At 35.7% G+C, this 14,757-nt stretch overlaps 1 protein-coding gene across 1 annotated transcript in view; it reads right to left on the bottom strand.

Annotated features, from left to right (window-relative positions):
* Positions 1-763: 763 nt before the first annotated feature.
* Positions 764-14,757, bottom strand: part of PTPRC (protein tyrosine phosphatase receptor type C) — a 123,141-nt gene continuing 109,147 nt past the window's right edge. The window contains exons 25-32 of the mRNA XM_059998794.1: positions 13,435-13,584; positions 10,286-10,376; positions 8,925-9,058; positions 7,725-7,859; positions 5,995-6,117; positions 5,596-5,771; positions 3,946-4,081; positions 764-2,213 (exon numbers count right to left, since the gene is read on the bottom strand). Of these exons, the coding sequence (XP_059854777.1) occupies positions 1,938-2,213; positions 3,946-4,081; positions 5,596-5,771; positions 5,995-6,117; positions 7,725-7,859; positions 8,925-9,058; positions 10,286-10,376; positions 13,435-13,584 (1,221 nt within the window). The 3' untranslated portion in view covers positions 764-1,937. The remainder of the gene's footprint in view (positions 2,214-3,945; positions 4,082-5,595; positions 5,772-5,994; positions 6,118-7,724; positions 7,860-8,924; positions 9,059-10,285; positions 10,377-13,434; positions 13,585-14,757) is intronic.

The raw sequence follows: 14,757 nt of genomic DNA, 5'->3' as shown, positions 1-14,757 counted from the left end.
TATATATATATATATATATATATATATATTTGCTGTACACACCTGAAACTAACACAACATTGTAAATCCATTATATTTAAATAAAAATTTTTTTAAACTTTAGAACTTTTGCTGTTTGCATTTTGAAGCAGTTCACAGAAAAAATAGACATATATGATGCTAGTCTACTGAATTTGAGAACTCTAAATTTTAACTACATTGTCTAGTAAATGGCGATTGATCAAGTTTCCGTTGGAGAAACTGATGCACATTGTTTGAATGAGTAATGAGAGAAATGAAAGCAAGTTTTCTTTCTTTCTGGAGCTCGTAGCTCATGATTCCTAATCCCCCTTTTTTTCATTAGTAAGTAAAGAGATATAAGTAAACAATGTAAGTTAGAAACTATTGCTTCATTCTAAAATTCACTTCTTTTAATATGTTAATGGCAAGGTACTATATAATAATGTAAAGACTTATTGCTAATTTTGTGTGTATAATATAAGAATTAGAAGGATGAACACAAGACAAATGTGAGTTGAATGGAAAACAATTGATGATGTATTGTTGAGATATTTAAACTCAATCAGGAGAGTGAAGATATAGAGAACCAAGCCAACTTAGAGGCAGTGTGTGACTAATGTAATAAACTGATGCAAATTCAATAAAAGTTTTGTTTATTACCTTTTCTTGAATTTTTTCTGGATCCCAGCAATTATTAGACTATATATCTTTAAAAAATAAAACCTATAGAGTTATTCTACAAATGTTAATTGCATAAGTCTATATTTCAATATCTGCTTACATAATTCATATATGAACATGTGAACACTTATGTACAAGAAAAGATAATGATTGAACTTCATTGTTGTTGTTATCAATTCCTGATAAAAGCAGTATAAACATTTGAGAAATTCAAAGTAAATGCACTTCGGTGAAAGGCAAGGACAAATTTTACCATGAAAAATATTCATATGCAATATTATATATCTCATATCAATGTCTTATTCCATAAAAATAGCTATGTTAGGCTTTGTATGTAAATATTTAGAACAACTACATTTGCATGACTCCATTTTTGTCCTAAGGATTGAATGCAGATTGCATTTGTTTAAAGATGTTTATTTAAGTTCAATTGTAACAAACATATAATTTTGGGTCAAAAGTATCAAGCAATGAATTTCACATATTATACAGAGAACAATCCATGTTGCAAAATCGTAAACACCATATGAAGATGACAAGATAGGTTTTCCTGAAATTTTAAATTAGATTAAATAAGCTTGAGATATTGTACTAAATGCTAGCATATAGAATATAAGATTTCCAAATGTTAATTTAGTTAACTTTCTTATAGTAACTATACACACCTACTATTTTATGTCTATTTCTAGAGGTAACATAGTAAATTATAAGATATATTTCAGTAGAACAAGGAGGCCATCTTGAGGTCATTCTAGAAATGTACATGTTATTCTTACACAGAGCTCACACACAATTTATGATTTAAAAAAATACAACCTTTGAGCAAAGTTAATATTTTCCGTATAAAATGTTGTTTCTTAAAAAAAAAATAAAAAACCAAAAAAGCAAAGTTTCTCAAGAGCATTTAGATTTACTTGAAATCATCCTCTCTCTCTCTCTCTCTCTCTTTCTCTGCCTCTTTGTTTCTGCCTGTCTGCCTCTCACACACACGCACACGCACACACACACACACAGACTACAAAGAAGTTGTTTTTTGCTGAATGATGGATAAAATTTAAAATAAGTATAAGACTGTACAAAATGCTTCAACTAAACTGTCTTAAATATTTTTCTACAGTTGTAAAATAGAAACTTCCCACAAATATTTGTCCATGCCCTTCATTAATCCATTGTATATCTATTTTGCCTTTCTAGTTCTAGAAAAATAGAAATAACATTTAATGTGAGGTTTTGGGTTGCCCCATGTTTGCCTTTTCCTATGCACTTTGAGTTAAAACTGGACTCGCTGGACCATTGGCAGAATGTTCTGGCCCCTCAGGGCCATTTGTGGGTTTAGAACTTTCATCCTCTTTGTTTCCTTCAGGAGTCTTATCCAGGGCACCAGGTGGACTCACACAGTTAGCATCCTGCTTCGCTTTGTCCACTTCATTATCAAATTCAATTTTATCTTCTTGTTGGTTGTTTTTCTTCACCTGCCCATTCTGGGCAGGGTAGATGCTAGCAATGACGTCATACAGGAATTGATATTGCTCCTAATAAAGGGAAGAAGGAAGGAATTACATAAAAGAGGTTTATGTCATTATTTTTACATCAGATGAAAATTAGCAGGACTTAATCATTTACTTGGGGAAGACCTGGGTATCAGAAAACAATTCTCATGTGTTTTCATAAAAAAGAACATTTTAAATGGTTCACCCTCCTTACAGTTCTAAAGGACTGACGGCAGGGCAATCTTCAGAATTTGCCTTGTAGCCACACCAGACTGGTGTTCGGCCCCCTTGCAGGCCGTGTGGGGTGTCTCATTCCTAAGCTTTTGCAAAGGAAGCCATTTTTGGTGGCCACCCTCTTGGTTCATGCCTACATATCATTTAGCATCAGATCAGGGGTCACCTGCTTCAGGAAGCCAATGTGATCCCCTTGGGTTAAATTCAGTGCCCTCATTCATATTCTCTAATAATTTCTCTGTCATTTCACTTACTACATTGTTTAATAAATGTCTGCCTTTTCCTCACACTAAACAATGAGTCTCTTAATGGCAAAACACGTAGCAGGCACTCAATATACTTTTAACATCAATACATGTAAGCTCAAGGTCATACATAAGTAAAAGCTGCCTATATTTGAGTGAGTAGTTAAGTTTACTTTGTTACTAATTCCCAGACCATCATCTGTGGTCACTACCACTTACAGAGGACACAGCTTAGATTGATTATGACAATGCTCACTCATTATCCTCTCTGTATCCACACCTCTTTGCAAGGTGACTTTGCAGGCCCTTTGGACAAAGGTTGGGTCTATGACCCCATGCCCTACACCTGAGCTGGCCTTGTGACTTGTTCAGATAATAAAATGCAGAGGAAGGCATGTTCCAGTCCCAAGCCTGGGATCCAAGGGGTCTCACTCTGCCCCTATGAACCCTGCTGCCTTTATGGGAATGTGTCAGGCTAGGCTTCTGGATGAGGAGAGACAGGGGATCCACTCATCCTTATCACCACAGCTAAATGCCAGCCAACTCCCAGCCTAGTGGCAGTCAAGGTCCTTTTGGACAAAGTCAAGTCGCAGTGGACACATCAGCGACAACACACATATCCGTGAGCCTGGTCCAGGTTGGCTAAGCCTAATGTGATCAGCAGAAATCTTCAGCTGATCAAACATATTATTGAATTATAATAAACGTTATTTTTTTTTTCAGTTTCTAAATTTTGGGGTGGTTTGCTACACAGCAACCCAAATGGATACAGGATTAAAGGTGGGGAAACTGAGGGAATCCATGAGCTTTTAAAAACATGTTCTTCAAGAACCACCACCACAAAGTGTTGGCAAACTCCAATTAGGTCTCTTATTTATACTAATAATAATTCAATGTGAATGATCATGTAAAATGGAATTTAAAAGAGAAGACTAGAAAAGTAAATAGAAAAGAAGTAATGGAAAGGAGAGGATCAGAAGAGGGGGAGGGGAGGGAAGGGAAGGAGAGAGAAGAAATCGTCACAATACAAATGCAAAACATGTTAAAAGCAATGATGACAGGGCTTCCCTGGTGGCGCAGTGGTTGAGAGTCCGCCTGCCGATGCAGGCGACACGGGTTCGCGCCCCGGTCCAGGAAGATCCCACATGCCGCGGAGCGGCTGGGCCCGTGAGCCATGGCCTCTGAGACTGTGCGTCCGGAGCCTGTGCTCCACAACGGGAGAGGCCACAACAGTGAGAGGCCCGCGTACAGCAAAAAAAAAAAAAAAAAAAAAAGCAATGATGAGGTATACTTACAAATGTGGGAACCATTCCCGGCCTAGCTTTGCGTAGAGATTTTACTGCTTGAAAAACATCTATCACTTCTTCTGTTTCTGCACTTTCCAAGAGATTTAACAAAGCACAAAATATTCCTGTTTGCTGAGATCCATCTCTAAAATAGAAAGAAATAGATTTTAAAAAAATTCTACATTATATGGAGAAAGTGACATTGGAATAAAAATTGAAAGAGAGAGACAAGAATACATGCTTCAACTTCATGTTTACTGTAATTATTTTATTCCAATATCTTAAGAGCAAAGCTTTTCTGCTAAGTACATGTTTTATGCAAACTTTTTCAATTTGGGAATATAATAGTCATTTAGTTTAAAAAAAATTTGTCATAAGCTTTAAAAATATACTTTCTTCTATTAGTACTTTACCAATTATAATGCACTTTAATTTACATCTGAAGTTGTTAAGACAAATATCATAATATCTGCCAGACAGATGAGGATACTGAGATTTAGGGAAAATAAAGTCAGGGCTAGAAACTGATGAAACCAGAAATACTGGACCTGATATTTTGTAAATTACTAAACCACATGCTTTTTCTCCTCTCTTCTGCCTCTCCAGTGCTTTTTACAAATGTTAACACTTCTGCACCAATAGAAAAATGATACCTAGTGAAGTTATTTATTAAAAAGAGGGCAACCAGATTACTTACAAAACTGTGAGAGGTATGTTAGATTATAATAAAAATTCAAGTTAAAGAATATGTTAATAGCAGAACTTTATTTATTGTACATAACAAGGAACATATAGTAGGTATTCAGCCATTCCCTAAGAAACACATACAGTTTTAAAGCCTAAACTTCCCGTCTTATTTTTCTTTCCATGTAAGTTTTACCTTTGAAAACTCAAATAAATGCCAAAAAGTAATATCTGTCTAAGGTCCTGATTATAGCATATACAATTCTAATAATAATAATGAAGGTTCTCAAAAATTCTAAAAGCCCTTTGCTAGATTTACATTTCTCATTTTACTTTACTATTTTTCATTTCTAATTTACTTTACCATTTTTTATGCAAATATTTTATATCACACACCCTTCTTTCAATATCTCTTATTTAAGGTGGATATCTATCACAGATGAAAGTAAGGGTCTGCATAACAGAAGTTAATCAAATCAAGTATTATTATGGATATTATTAAAATCTTTGCCTTTGGGGTCCATTTAGAGAGTCAGGTGATGGGTTTCAAATCGAAGCTGCTAAACATTGAGATTTCAGTTTAATAAATAGCTTAAGATATGTTTATTGGAGGCAAAGCATTCAGTCTTCTGGATTTTACTGACGCCTAATAGCGTGGCTCAATGCACTTAGGCAGAAATAAAATGCAACATCCATCCATCCGTCTGTCCTTGCATCCTTCCATTCATTCAGGACATGTGACATTTCAGGTTCACAGCCTAACAACATTGCACTAAAATATAATTATTTCTGCTGTATTTCTATAATAGTTATGCTGTGGGAGCACATGGGAGAGAGTGCCCCACTCCCTAAGAGGCTTCCACTGCAGTCATGCATTTTTATCTGTTAGGAGAAATAGAATTTAACAGAAGGTGCAAACCAAGAGGTCAAGAAGGATGCTGATTTTTAGAGCACATCCCATCAAATCCCACCCACCTGCAGTGAATGAGGAGAGGCACGTTCCTGTGAAACTTATTCCCTTCAGTGGAATTCTTGGGAAGTTTCTGTTTGAGATTCTGAATCATTAAGATTAAGTCTTTGGGCTCCATGGGCAGCTCTTCCCCATTCCAGTTATTGAATTGGTACTGGAACACGGTTCGTGGATCTTTCCTCTAAAACCAGAAGGGAAGGGAACATAAACTCGAGTGAAGCTCAGCCCATCTGTTAAGTTGATAGTCATGTTTTCCTCACAGTTACTTTCATTTAAATCATTTAAAATTTTTATTCTGAGAACATTATAGAGAGAGTTGCTTTGTGTTCATAGAATGGTTTATATTAGTTTTTCAACCAGATCAATTACCCCAAAGATACATACTCCTGAAATTGTTTGTATACCTTGGAATGTCTCAGTTCAAATGCACGGATGGTATAGGCTGAAGATTTATTGGCGTCCTTCATATGAACTTCTATGTCTCCATATGTTTGCTTTCCTTCCTCCCAGTACTGAGAACAGGCTTCCTAGAGAAGAAAGAACATGATTCAACATCATCTGCCCAAGGGTTCTGTTTGTTTTTAAATGCACTCAGAGTACCTCTCTCTGTCTTTGCTCTATCCCTGTCCTCTTTCTCTTTTCTTCCCTCTGTTCTATTAAATTTGAAATTACAACTTGTGCTCTAAAATTGAATCTTAATCATAAAGATCTAAAATCTATTTGAAGTATGTTGGACATCCATTCAACAAATACATGGTGTTGCCTTGTGCAAATCAAGGGAACCTAGGGATAGCCGAGGTGGCCAGGACACCACAGGAACGGCTCTGCCGTCCCTGGTGTAGATCTCAGATTTGTTTTTCCCTTCCTTCCATGCCCTCACCATCACCTTTTCAAAATGGATGGATTGACCTGACGTTGTTCATGACCCCTGAAATAACTTAAGTCTCTCTGTTCCTCCAGGGGTCCTTGGAGAAGGAGGTTACACCTCTAGGAGCTTTGTCTCTATCTTGTCTATATCAGTTGATTGAATATCCAAGGAAATGGTCAGATTGAAGAACAGGTAGATCACAAAGGTATTTCCTCCTTCCTCAAATGGTTTCCCACCAACTACAGTCCCACAGTTGCTGACCATGATAGGTATTCCTGCCCACGCTCCCGTTCCATTTCCTGATTTTCCCAATTTAGATGAAGGAAAAGATTGCTAGAATTCCACATTGAAAATCTGAACATAGATTTCTTTGTTAAAAAAGAAAAAACAGAAAGATTAAAAAAAAACAATTTTCTATGTACAAGGGTACATAGGGAAAAGAGAGAGAGAAAAAGAAGGCATATAGTATAATGCGTACTTATGAAAATATTTATTAAATAAGCTTTAACATATGTCAGATAATGTGTTAGGCGCTAAAACTAAGATGTACTGCCAGGTAAATTTTGATAACTTGAGGTATTCGGAAAGGCTCAAATACATGTAACAGACATTAGGCAGAAGATCAAATTAGATCTCAGGTTCACCTCCAACTATAGAATTGTATGACAATAAATATTACATGGATATAAAGAAGACAGGATTTAGAAACATTTTCCAGAGTTTTATCGTTCTAGAAGAATGGGATCAAAATGGGAAGAGAAGGCACATTTAGGTACATGGAATGTCAGAAAATCAAGTCAATGATGAGAACACAAATGATGTGTTAAGATTCAGTCAGTAAATCTACTTGCCCAAGGTGGAAAGTATGGAAAACATAAACATATGAGGAAAATGGAAAGATACATAGGGCTCGATTATTGAGGGTCATAAATATCAGACTGAGGAGTTTGGTTTCTATCCTGATAAAAAAAAAGGAAAAGGTGACCGTTTGTTGTTTTTAGCAGAGGGTGGCACTGGGATTGCTGTGCCTTATATGATCTGTGAGCAGTAGGCAAGGCTGGTGAGGGGCAAACAGGAGAGAGGGTCAGAACCCGAATGCAAAACTTTGGAGGCCAGCGCTCAGATGGAAAACGGGGAGAATGAACAAATGGAATTGTGTGACAGAGGGATCAAAAGGACTCAGGTATAGCAATCAAGTAAGTAATCCAAGAATGAAGAATCAGATTTTAGGACAGAAAGACTTAAAAGCTTCTTAAAAGTACAAACCTGGTCTCCATTCTTTAGCTCTGTCAGCATAACAATCACCTTGACTTTTCTTTGGAATATCATTTGCCAAAAGTCACCAATGGTCTCTTTCAGTGGTCCCTGAGCTGCAATCATCACTTCAGGTTTCCAATAACTCTTTAAAAAAATTAAAGGTGAGACTTAGTTACTAGTGCTGGAGAGCGAACAGTGCATGTTTAAAATAACCATTTGAAAGTACAGTCACTTAATTTGATATCAATGCTGTTACCTAATATTAAGATGCTTAGGTCCAATCCTGTGATAAACCATAGTGGAAAAGCATATAAAAAAGATTATATATATATCTGAATCACTTTGCTGTACAGCAGAAATTAACATGACATGGTAAAGCAACTATACTTTAATTTTTAAAAAGTGAAAAAAAAAAGATTCTTAGGTCCAAAAAACAATGTGATATATATATATAAGATATTTACTTAGTTAATGATAATACCTGACTAATAGTGTGAAATCAAGTTTAGAAGATATTATTTTAGGAAACTAACAATTTTTCCTTCCCAAAATACCATTTTTTCTACTGGAAAGCTTAATGTGATGGTAAAAAGAAAAAAAAGCATAAGCATTTCAAGTTATCTCCATCATGTCTCTAATTTATGTTTATATATTCTGTATCTTATAATTAATATTCTATGAATACATATCAATATTTTAAGAAAACTGGGAAAAGAAATAAATTCAACTTAGTGTACATGCAAAAAATATTTACTGAATTACTAAAAGTTCCTTGTTTGAATTCTCAGTGTATCCAAAAAAAAGGTATGTGACACAGACTCATTTAAATATTCAGAAAATCGGAATGAAAAGCCATAAAAATATGCAAATTTAGGTTTGCTTACAATTTGGGTATATGAGTAAGTATAAACATTTTCAAATACTTGCTTTTGCTGAAATGTCATTATTTTTCAAATTATATAATAGTCATGTTTGTCATAAACTGTAACTAATAGCATTGTTTTTTTCTGTATCGACTCATTAGGTTTTAACATCTGAGTGTTGCAATAAGTTAAGATATAGCATTAAAAGTGGAAACTCTCATGTCAATCAATACATAGTTATGGTCAAGCTCATCATTCTTTTATAGAATCACTTAATGCATGGCCATAATAACATACATATATTTTTTAGAGTCGGACCTTGGGTTTTGGAAGCATAAGGACCTACCATTACAAAGGAGGCATTGATGTATTTGCTCATCTCTTCCGAGTCACTGTCATCGTCAGAGGACTCATCTGAGTCATGCTCACTCTCCTTGCTCATCTCCAGTTCATGTTTAAGTGTCACTCTGTTAAAGTCATCTACGCAAAACAAAGTAGCAGTCAGTCTTCCTTTAAAGGCCCCTAATCTCTGCTTGATCATCATGTGGAAATAAGAAAGTCACTTAGAAGTGACAGATTACATGATGTACATGTATTGATCTACAAGGAATGAGATCCTGCTCCATTTTTATTGATTAACACATTATTTTTTAAAAGTCTAATAGAAAGAAGATCCCAAGAAAGTTCCAGGAAAAAATATAGACCATAACTCTATGTCATAATGTTCCATACGATTATGCAATCGTTGATATATATACTTTAGTTTTCCATGGAATATCATCATGCTGATGGATAAAAGTTTTAAAAATACATATATGTTAATAAAATACATAGCTTAAGTAAAAACCTGATTTCTCAATTATATCATATTAACATTCAATTAACAATCTTAATTCAATGGGTATCTCAGATAATTTTTTCAACAAGAAAAGTATTTAGTCCATAATTTCTCACTGTTTCTCAATTTCATTTATAATAACCTGATCAAATGATCTGATTAGTTACAGCACCATCAATTCCATATTTTAAACTATATTCATAAGGACCTCTTCAGTAATTAACTAGGTCAGCCATGCATTGATCCGATTTATTTGGTTGTCCAGCTTAGTACCTTGGGTTATATTTTCTCCGTGCTAGTTTTAGTGTAGGCAACTGAATAAAATTATAGTTGTGCCAGGTGTGGTCCTATCAATATACTTAAGTAGCAAAATTCAAGTCTTGACAATGATGCTTATTTTGGTCTGTTAAATTTGATGATTTATAGTATATTTCCCATCTACTTTTAACCTCCTTGGTGTAAGGAAGGGATAAACAGAAAACATAAAGGGAACAAAAGGATGTAATTTTGCTATTTGGCTATTACCCTGGAGTAAATAACTGCAATAAACTGAAGATGAGAGAAAACTGGTAAAGAGGACTTGGCTTTTTTCCCCCAGCTTCAGAGGTTACATCTTTCTGAAAACCCATTTCTGAACTAATTGGTACAAAGAAAACATGAAATATTGTCTGTCCTCCAAAGTCCATTGTAAATGTTTGGGGTTCAATGTATTTGCTACAACTAAAATTCAAATAGCCTATAACTATTCTCTACTGTCAAGCAAATGTTGAAAACGTGCTTCCAAAAGGTTTGTGTGTGTGTCTCACATTAAACAAATTCAAAAGAGAGCTTCACTTTATCTGATACAAAAAATAAAATAAGCTGCATACATGGAATGACGTTAGAATTCCTGTTTTTACTCTTATTTTCTTCTTGATTCCCAATGTGCTGCGTCCTCCAGCTCCTATATGAAGGAAGTCTCTGAGGGAAAAAAAAAAAAAACAGAACGGAAACTCCTTTAAAAATTTATGTATTGGCTTAGTTTATTATTGTAGCGTAAGATGCTCCCTAAGAAAAGAATTTCACCAGGTTTTGTGAAATTTGCATACGTTCCCTAAGGGCACAATTTTTAAGTTTGCCTCTGAATTTTTCTTTATAATGGCTCAGGTATTAAGTACTTTGACATGGCGAATTTGAACATATACAGTTATATAACAGAATATGTTTCCTGGTTAAGAGGTGCTGGTTAGCAAAATAGTATGGTTTATTCTTGTATAAGTTGAAAGCATCGCATAGATGTTGATTATTCTCCATATTGCAAAAGCAATGGTAAATTATTTTAAATGATCCAAAGTAAATTCTCCAGATGAAGCATTTGCCGAAGACTAGGCTCACGCAAATAATCAATACCTCATTTCTTTAAACCCTCCAGACTCTTTCCCCTCTCCCTCGCGATAGCTAATCAATCAATCAGTCGGCAAGACCTATCATTTCTCCGGGTGGAGCTCTCAAATCCTTCCGCTTTTCTCTCTTCCTACTTAGTCCAATCTGCTTTCACTTCTTACTTGAAAACATCAGCAGTTTTTTCACTGGCTTCTTTATCTTCAATCTCACTTGCTCTAATCCTTCTAAAACACAAAACAGAGCAGGTCCCCCCTCAGGTTTTTGGCAGCTTCCCATCTTTGTTAGGAAGGATTCAGCATCTGTACAGCACAGAAAGCCTGTCAGGAGATGCCCTTGACTGTCTCTGTAGCCTCACCTCTTGCTGGGACCCCCTGCACTGCAGCCAAACCTACTTCCCCCAGTCTTGGAAGGGGCTAAGCTGTCCTTTAACTCTTAGAAGATTCTCGGGTGTGTTTTCTACCTGGACTATCCTTGTCCCTTTTTCTCACTCTGCTAACCTCTACTCGCCCTTTAGATATCTGTTTACAGGTCAATCTCTACCGGAAGATCTCCCTGCCTGCAGCCTTTTCTTCCCAATAAATAACTTAAATAAATATTTGTCAAGTGGATGAATAACCTAAACTGAGAGAACTCATCATACAAAGTTCAGGAAGATTATACACACACATTATACACATATATGTTTGTGTATATATAGGTATGTGTGAATATGTATTATATATAAATGTTTCGAAAACTATGGTGCCTTTTTTCAAACTAAATATGGAACCTTGTTTCAAATCACACTCCAGCCTCTTCATTTCTTAACCTCTTCACCTCCTATAATATTTCTCCTTTCTTCAGCCATCCACATTCCCCACTCCACTTTTGTAGGTAGGTTTCATTCCAAAGATTGCATCACTTTAAAAGTTATGACTTCAACCATCCTTCCTACGGAAAATTACCTCTATTCTTCCCAGTCATTTATTTTAGTACCTCCAATCCAGCAATCTGCAATCCTATCAAAACCTTTATCATATTGTTTTTACTCCTTTCTTTTTTTCCCTCATGTCTTTCTGTGGCCAATATGCTCTTTATTATCCACACTGTATCATTCATTTGCAAACACCCTTAGTGCCTTTGCCTCCCAACTTTCAATTATTCACTTTAAAAAATTCTAGATGGGTTTAACCCAACTATACACAGCTCTAACCCCAATGTTACTGTAGGAAACAAAAACAAAACAAAACAAAAAACCGACTGGCTCTCTTTAATTTCATGACCATAAATTTCAAATGATCCGATAATTCTGGCACCCCTACCACCTTTGCCTGGGAGATTGCTTTCCTACTTTGATAGAACTATTTCATATGCTTTTCTCTTTCTCAAGCATAAGCCCTTCTTTGCCCTACTCACTTCTGTCCCCCTAAACGCCCAACCAATGATCTTACTTCGTATTCTCTTGAGAAAAATAAGGCAATTAGACAAGAACTGCCTCAACTTCCCGTCACTAATCTACCAACCAACCTCCATCTCTACCCTCATTTTCTGTCTCCCTTTCTGCTTAGATGGAATAATTTCACTGTTTCTATGAGAGCTGTGGTCACCACCTGTCTGGATCACACCCACTCCCCATGTCCACACACAAATCACTTTGATTCTTGTGCCTAGAATTGTACTCAGTACAGAGCACAGACTCAATCATATTTGTTCAGCCAAAGAATTTACCCTTTTTTTTAAGTGACTTTACATATGAATGTTTACATTAAATGTATAAGTGTTTTAAACAGTGTCTATCTATATGCAGTATAGTGGGGTTAATGTATCAAAGGTGGTCAGTTTATCAGCTAAAAGGGCAAGAATAAGAAAACACCCCTCTATCGAAGACCATGCCGGTAGCCTACTAGCTGTTCCACCACGGTGATTATCTCAAGTCCCACTCCCACCCCAGCCCCACTCTGATCCAAAACATTCAACGATTCTGCATCTGATTAAAAGCACATTCCTGGTCTTGCTGTGAAACTCTCTGAATTGACCAGTTTGGTAATTTACGGAAAGATTCAATAAACTGAAAATCATAGGTGAAAGAGAGAAGTTACAAAACATTTTTTTGACAACTGAGCAATTTGGAGATAGGTCTGCCAACTCTCTGAAATCACAGTGAGCTACATCCTAGGTTAGTGTTCAGAGTAACTGCCTGATAAATAGGTTAGGACACACATATTTATCCTTTAGTTTCTGTCTACCAGCTCCAGCCAGTTCATGTTCCTAAGTAGTCATAAACTCCTCTAACTATTTCCTTTACACACCAAAACCAGATGTAGTTTTTAAAGGTGAGATGCTACATTGCCTTTGGCGGGCCAATTTTGTGGCCATATGCTATTATTCTGACACTTTATTTTATACCAGCTTAATGAAAAATGGTTAAAATGTTGGCTGTAGAATCAGATTTCTTGGTTTAAACAAGTTTCCTACGGAATAGCTGTGTGCTTTCAGGCATTTCTCTTAAACTCTGCGTGTCTTTGTTCTCTCATCTGTGCTCCATTTCATGGCAAAGCCCAAATACAAGAACTGTGTCAAGTACATAGGCCAGCACTGGAAAAGAGACAGAGGTTCAAGTTATCTGTAATGGTGCTCTTGTTCTCACTATTGTTACCTGGAATTCAGCCTCCAGTGGGGAAGGCTCACTGGGTGGATCTCTTTTCTTCATGTTAGACAGATATGGATGTAACTCAGACAAGCTCACTTCTGTTTCCCCAAACTGATTGTATTCCACCAAGGCCTGATGGATCAAGATGTACTGTGCCTATAATTTCAGGGAAGAATATAGATAATTAATTGATAACTTAAAGTCCTATCAATCACATTTAAATAAATTCTACATTCCCATAATTTTGCTCATATGGAGACAATGTATGGAGAAGAAAACTGATATCTGTAACATTTAAATAATCTGGAAGTTAGCTCTCATGGTTCTATGGGATATAAGCAAATTCCATCCCAGATTTTTTTTTCCAGAAAAAACAAAATAGCTTGGTAAATAGATGAGGCATCTACAAGGTAGGGCATAACTTATATCTCATTCCTAACAGTTAAAAAACATTATCTGTTACTTCCTTCTGTGACTAGTATTGAGTCAGTAAGTTAAATTACTAATATATAAAACTATAATAAGTTTCACACTATATCTGAGAAAGAAAAAAGCAGGTTGATATTCCATAGAACATATTTTTTAAAAGAGTTTCCAAGAAGCTTTTAACAGAGAAAATTATTCTATAAAGTACAATAAGCCAAACCCATATTTAACAACTCCTAAACTTTTATCATATTTGAATCCACCATTTTTAAATAAATGACAAATTTCTGATAAAATTCAAGACTCTTTAACACCACCTCTAGTACCCTGAGTTTGGCTGTAGCATCCTTCCACTCTATTGTGTTTTTCCACAGGAAATAATTTCTTTTTTTTTTCTCGTGTACAATCTGTTTTTATACTTCTACACTAATATCTATGTATTTATAACATTGTACATTTTTGTGTCCTTTCTTAACAATGACATAAATTGAATTGTATACATTTCATCTGGTGACTATATTCACTCATTGTTTTCATCTGAGCATCTACCTACCCAGAGAGCTACAGACCTAGATTATTCCTGTCAATCGCAGCAGAGCATGTGTTTACAAAGGGTCCGTATGTCCACATTCTGTTTGCTCATTCCCATATTGATATATATTTAAGGTTTTCTATGTTTTTGTTATTCTAACAATGCTGAACACAATGAACGTTCTTGAACATGTTTCTAGTAGCACACATTTGCAAATGCTTCTCTCGGTTATATACATACATGTAGAATTGCTGGGTCAAATGCAGACAATTTTGATAATAACCATTGCTTACAATTACTGACTACATGCATCTTCCAGGGGCTTGTCTAAGTGCTTACTTGGGTTACCCTTTGTGTGTTAACCCTGTAAG

Source organism: Delphinus delphis, chromosome 1 (genome assembly GCF_949987515.2).
Source record: "Delphinus delphis chromosome 1, mDelDel1.2, whole genome shotgun sequence".
Classification (NCBI taxonomy): domain Eukaryota; kingdom Metazoa; phylum Chordata; class Mammalia; order Artiodactyla; family Delphinidae; genus Delphinus; species Delphinus delphis.
Note: the sequence above shows the minus strand (reverse complement) of the source record. Positions and strands in the feature narration are given on the sequence as shown.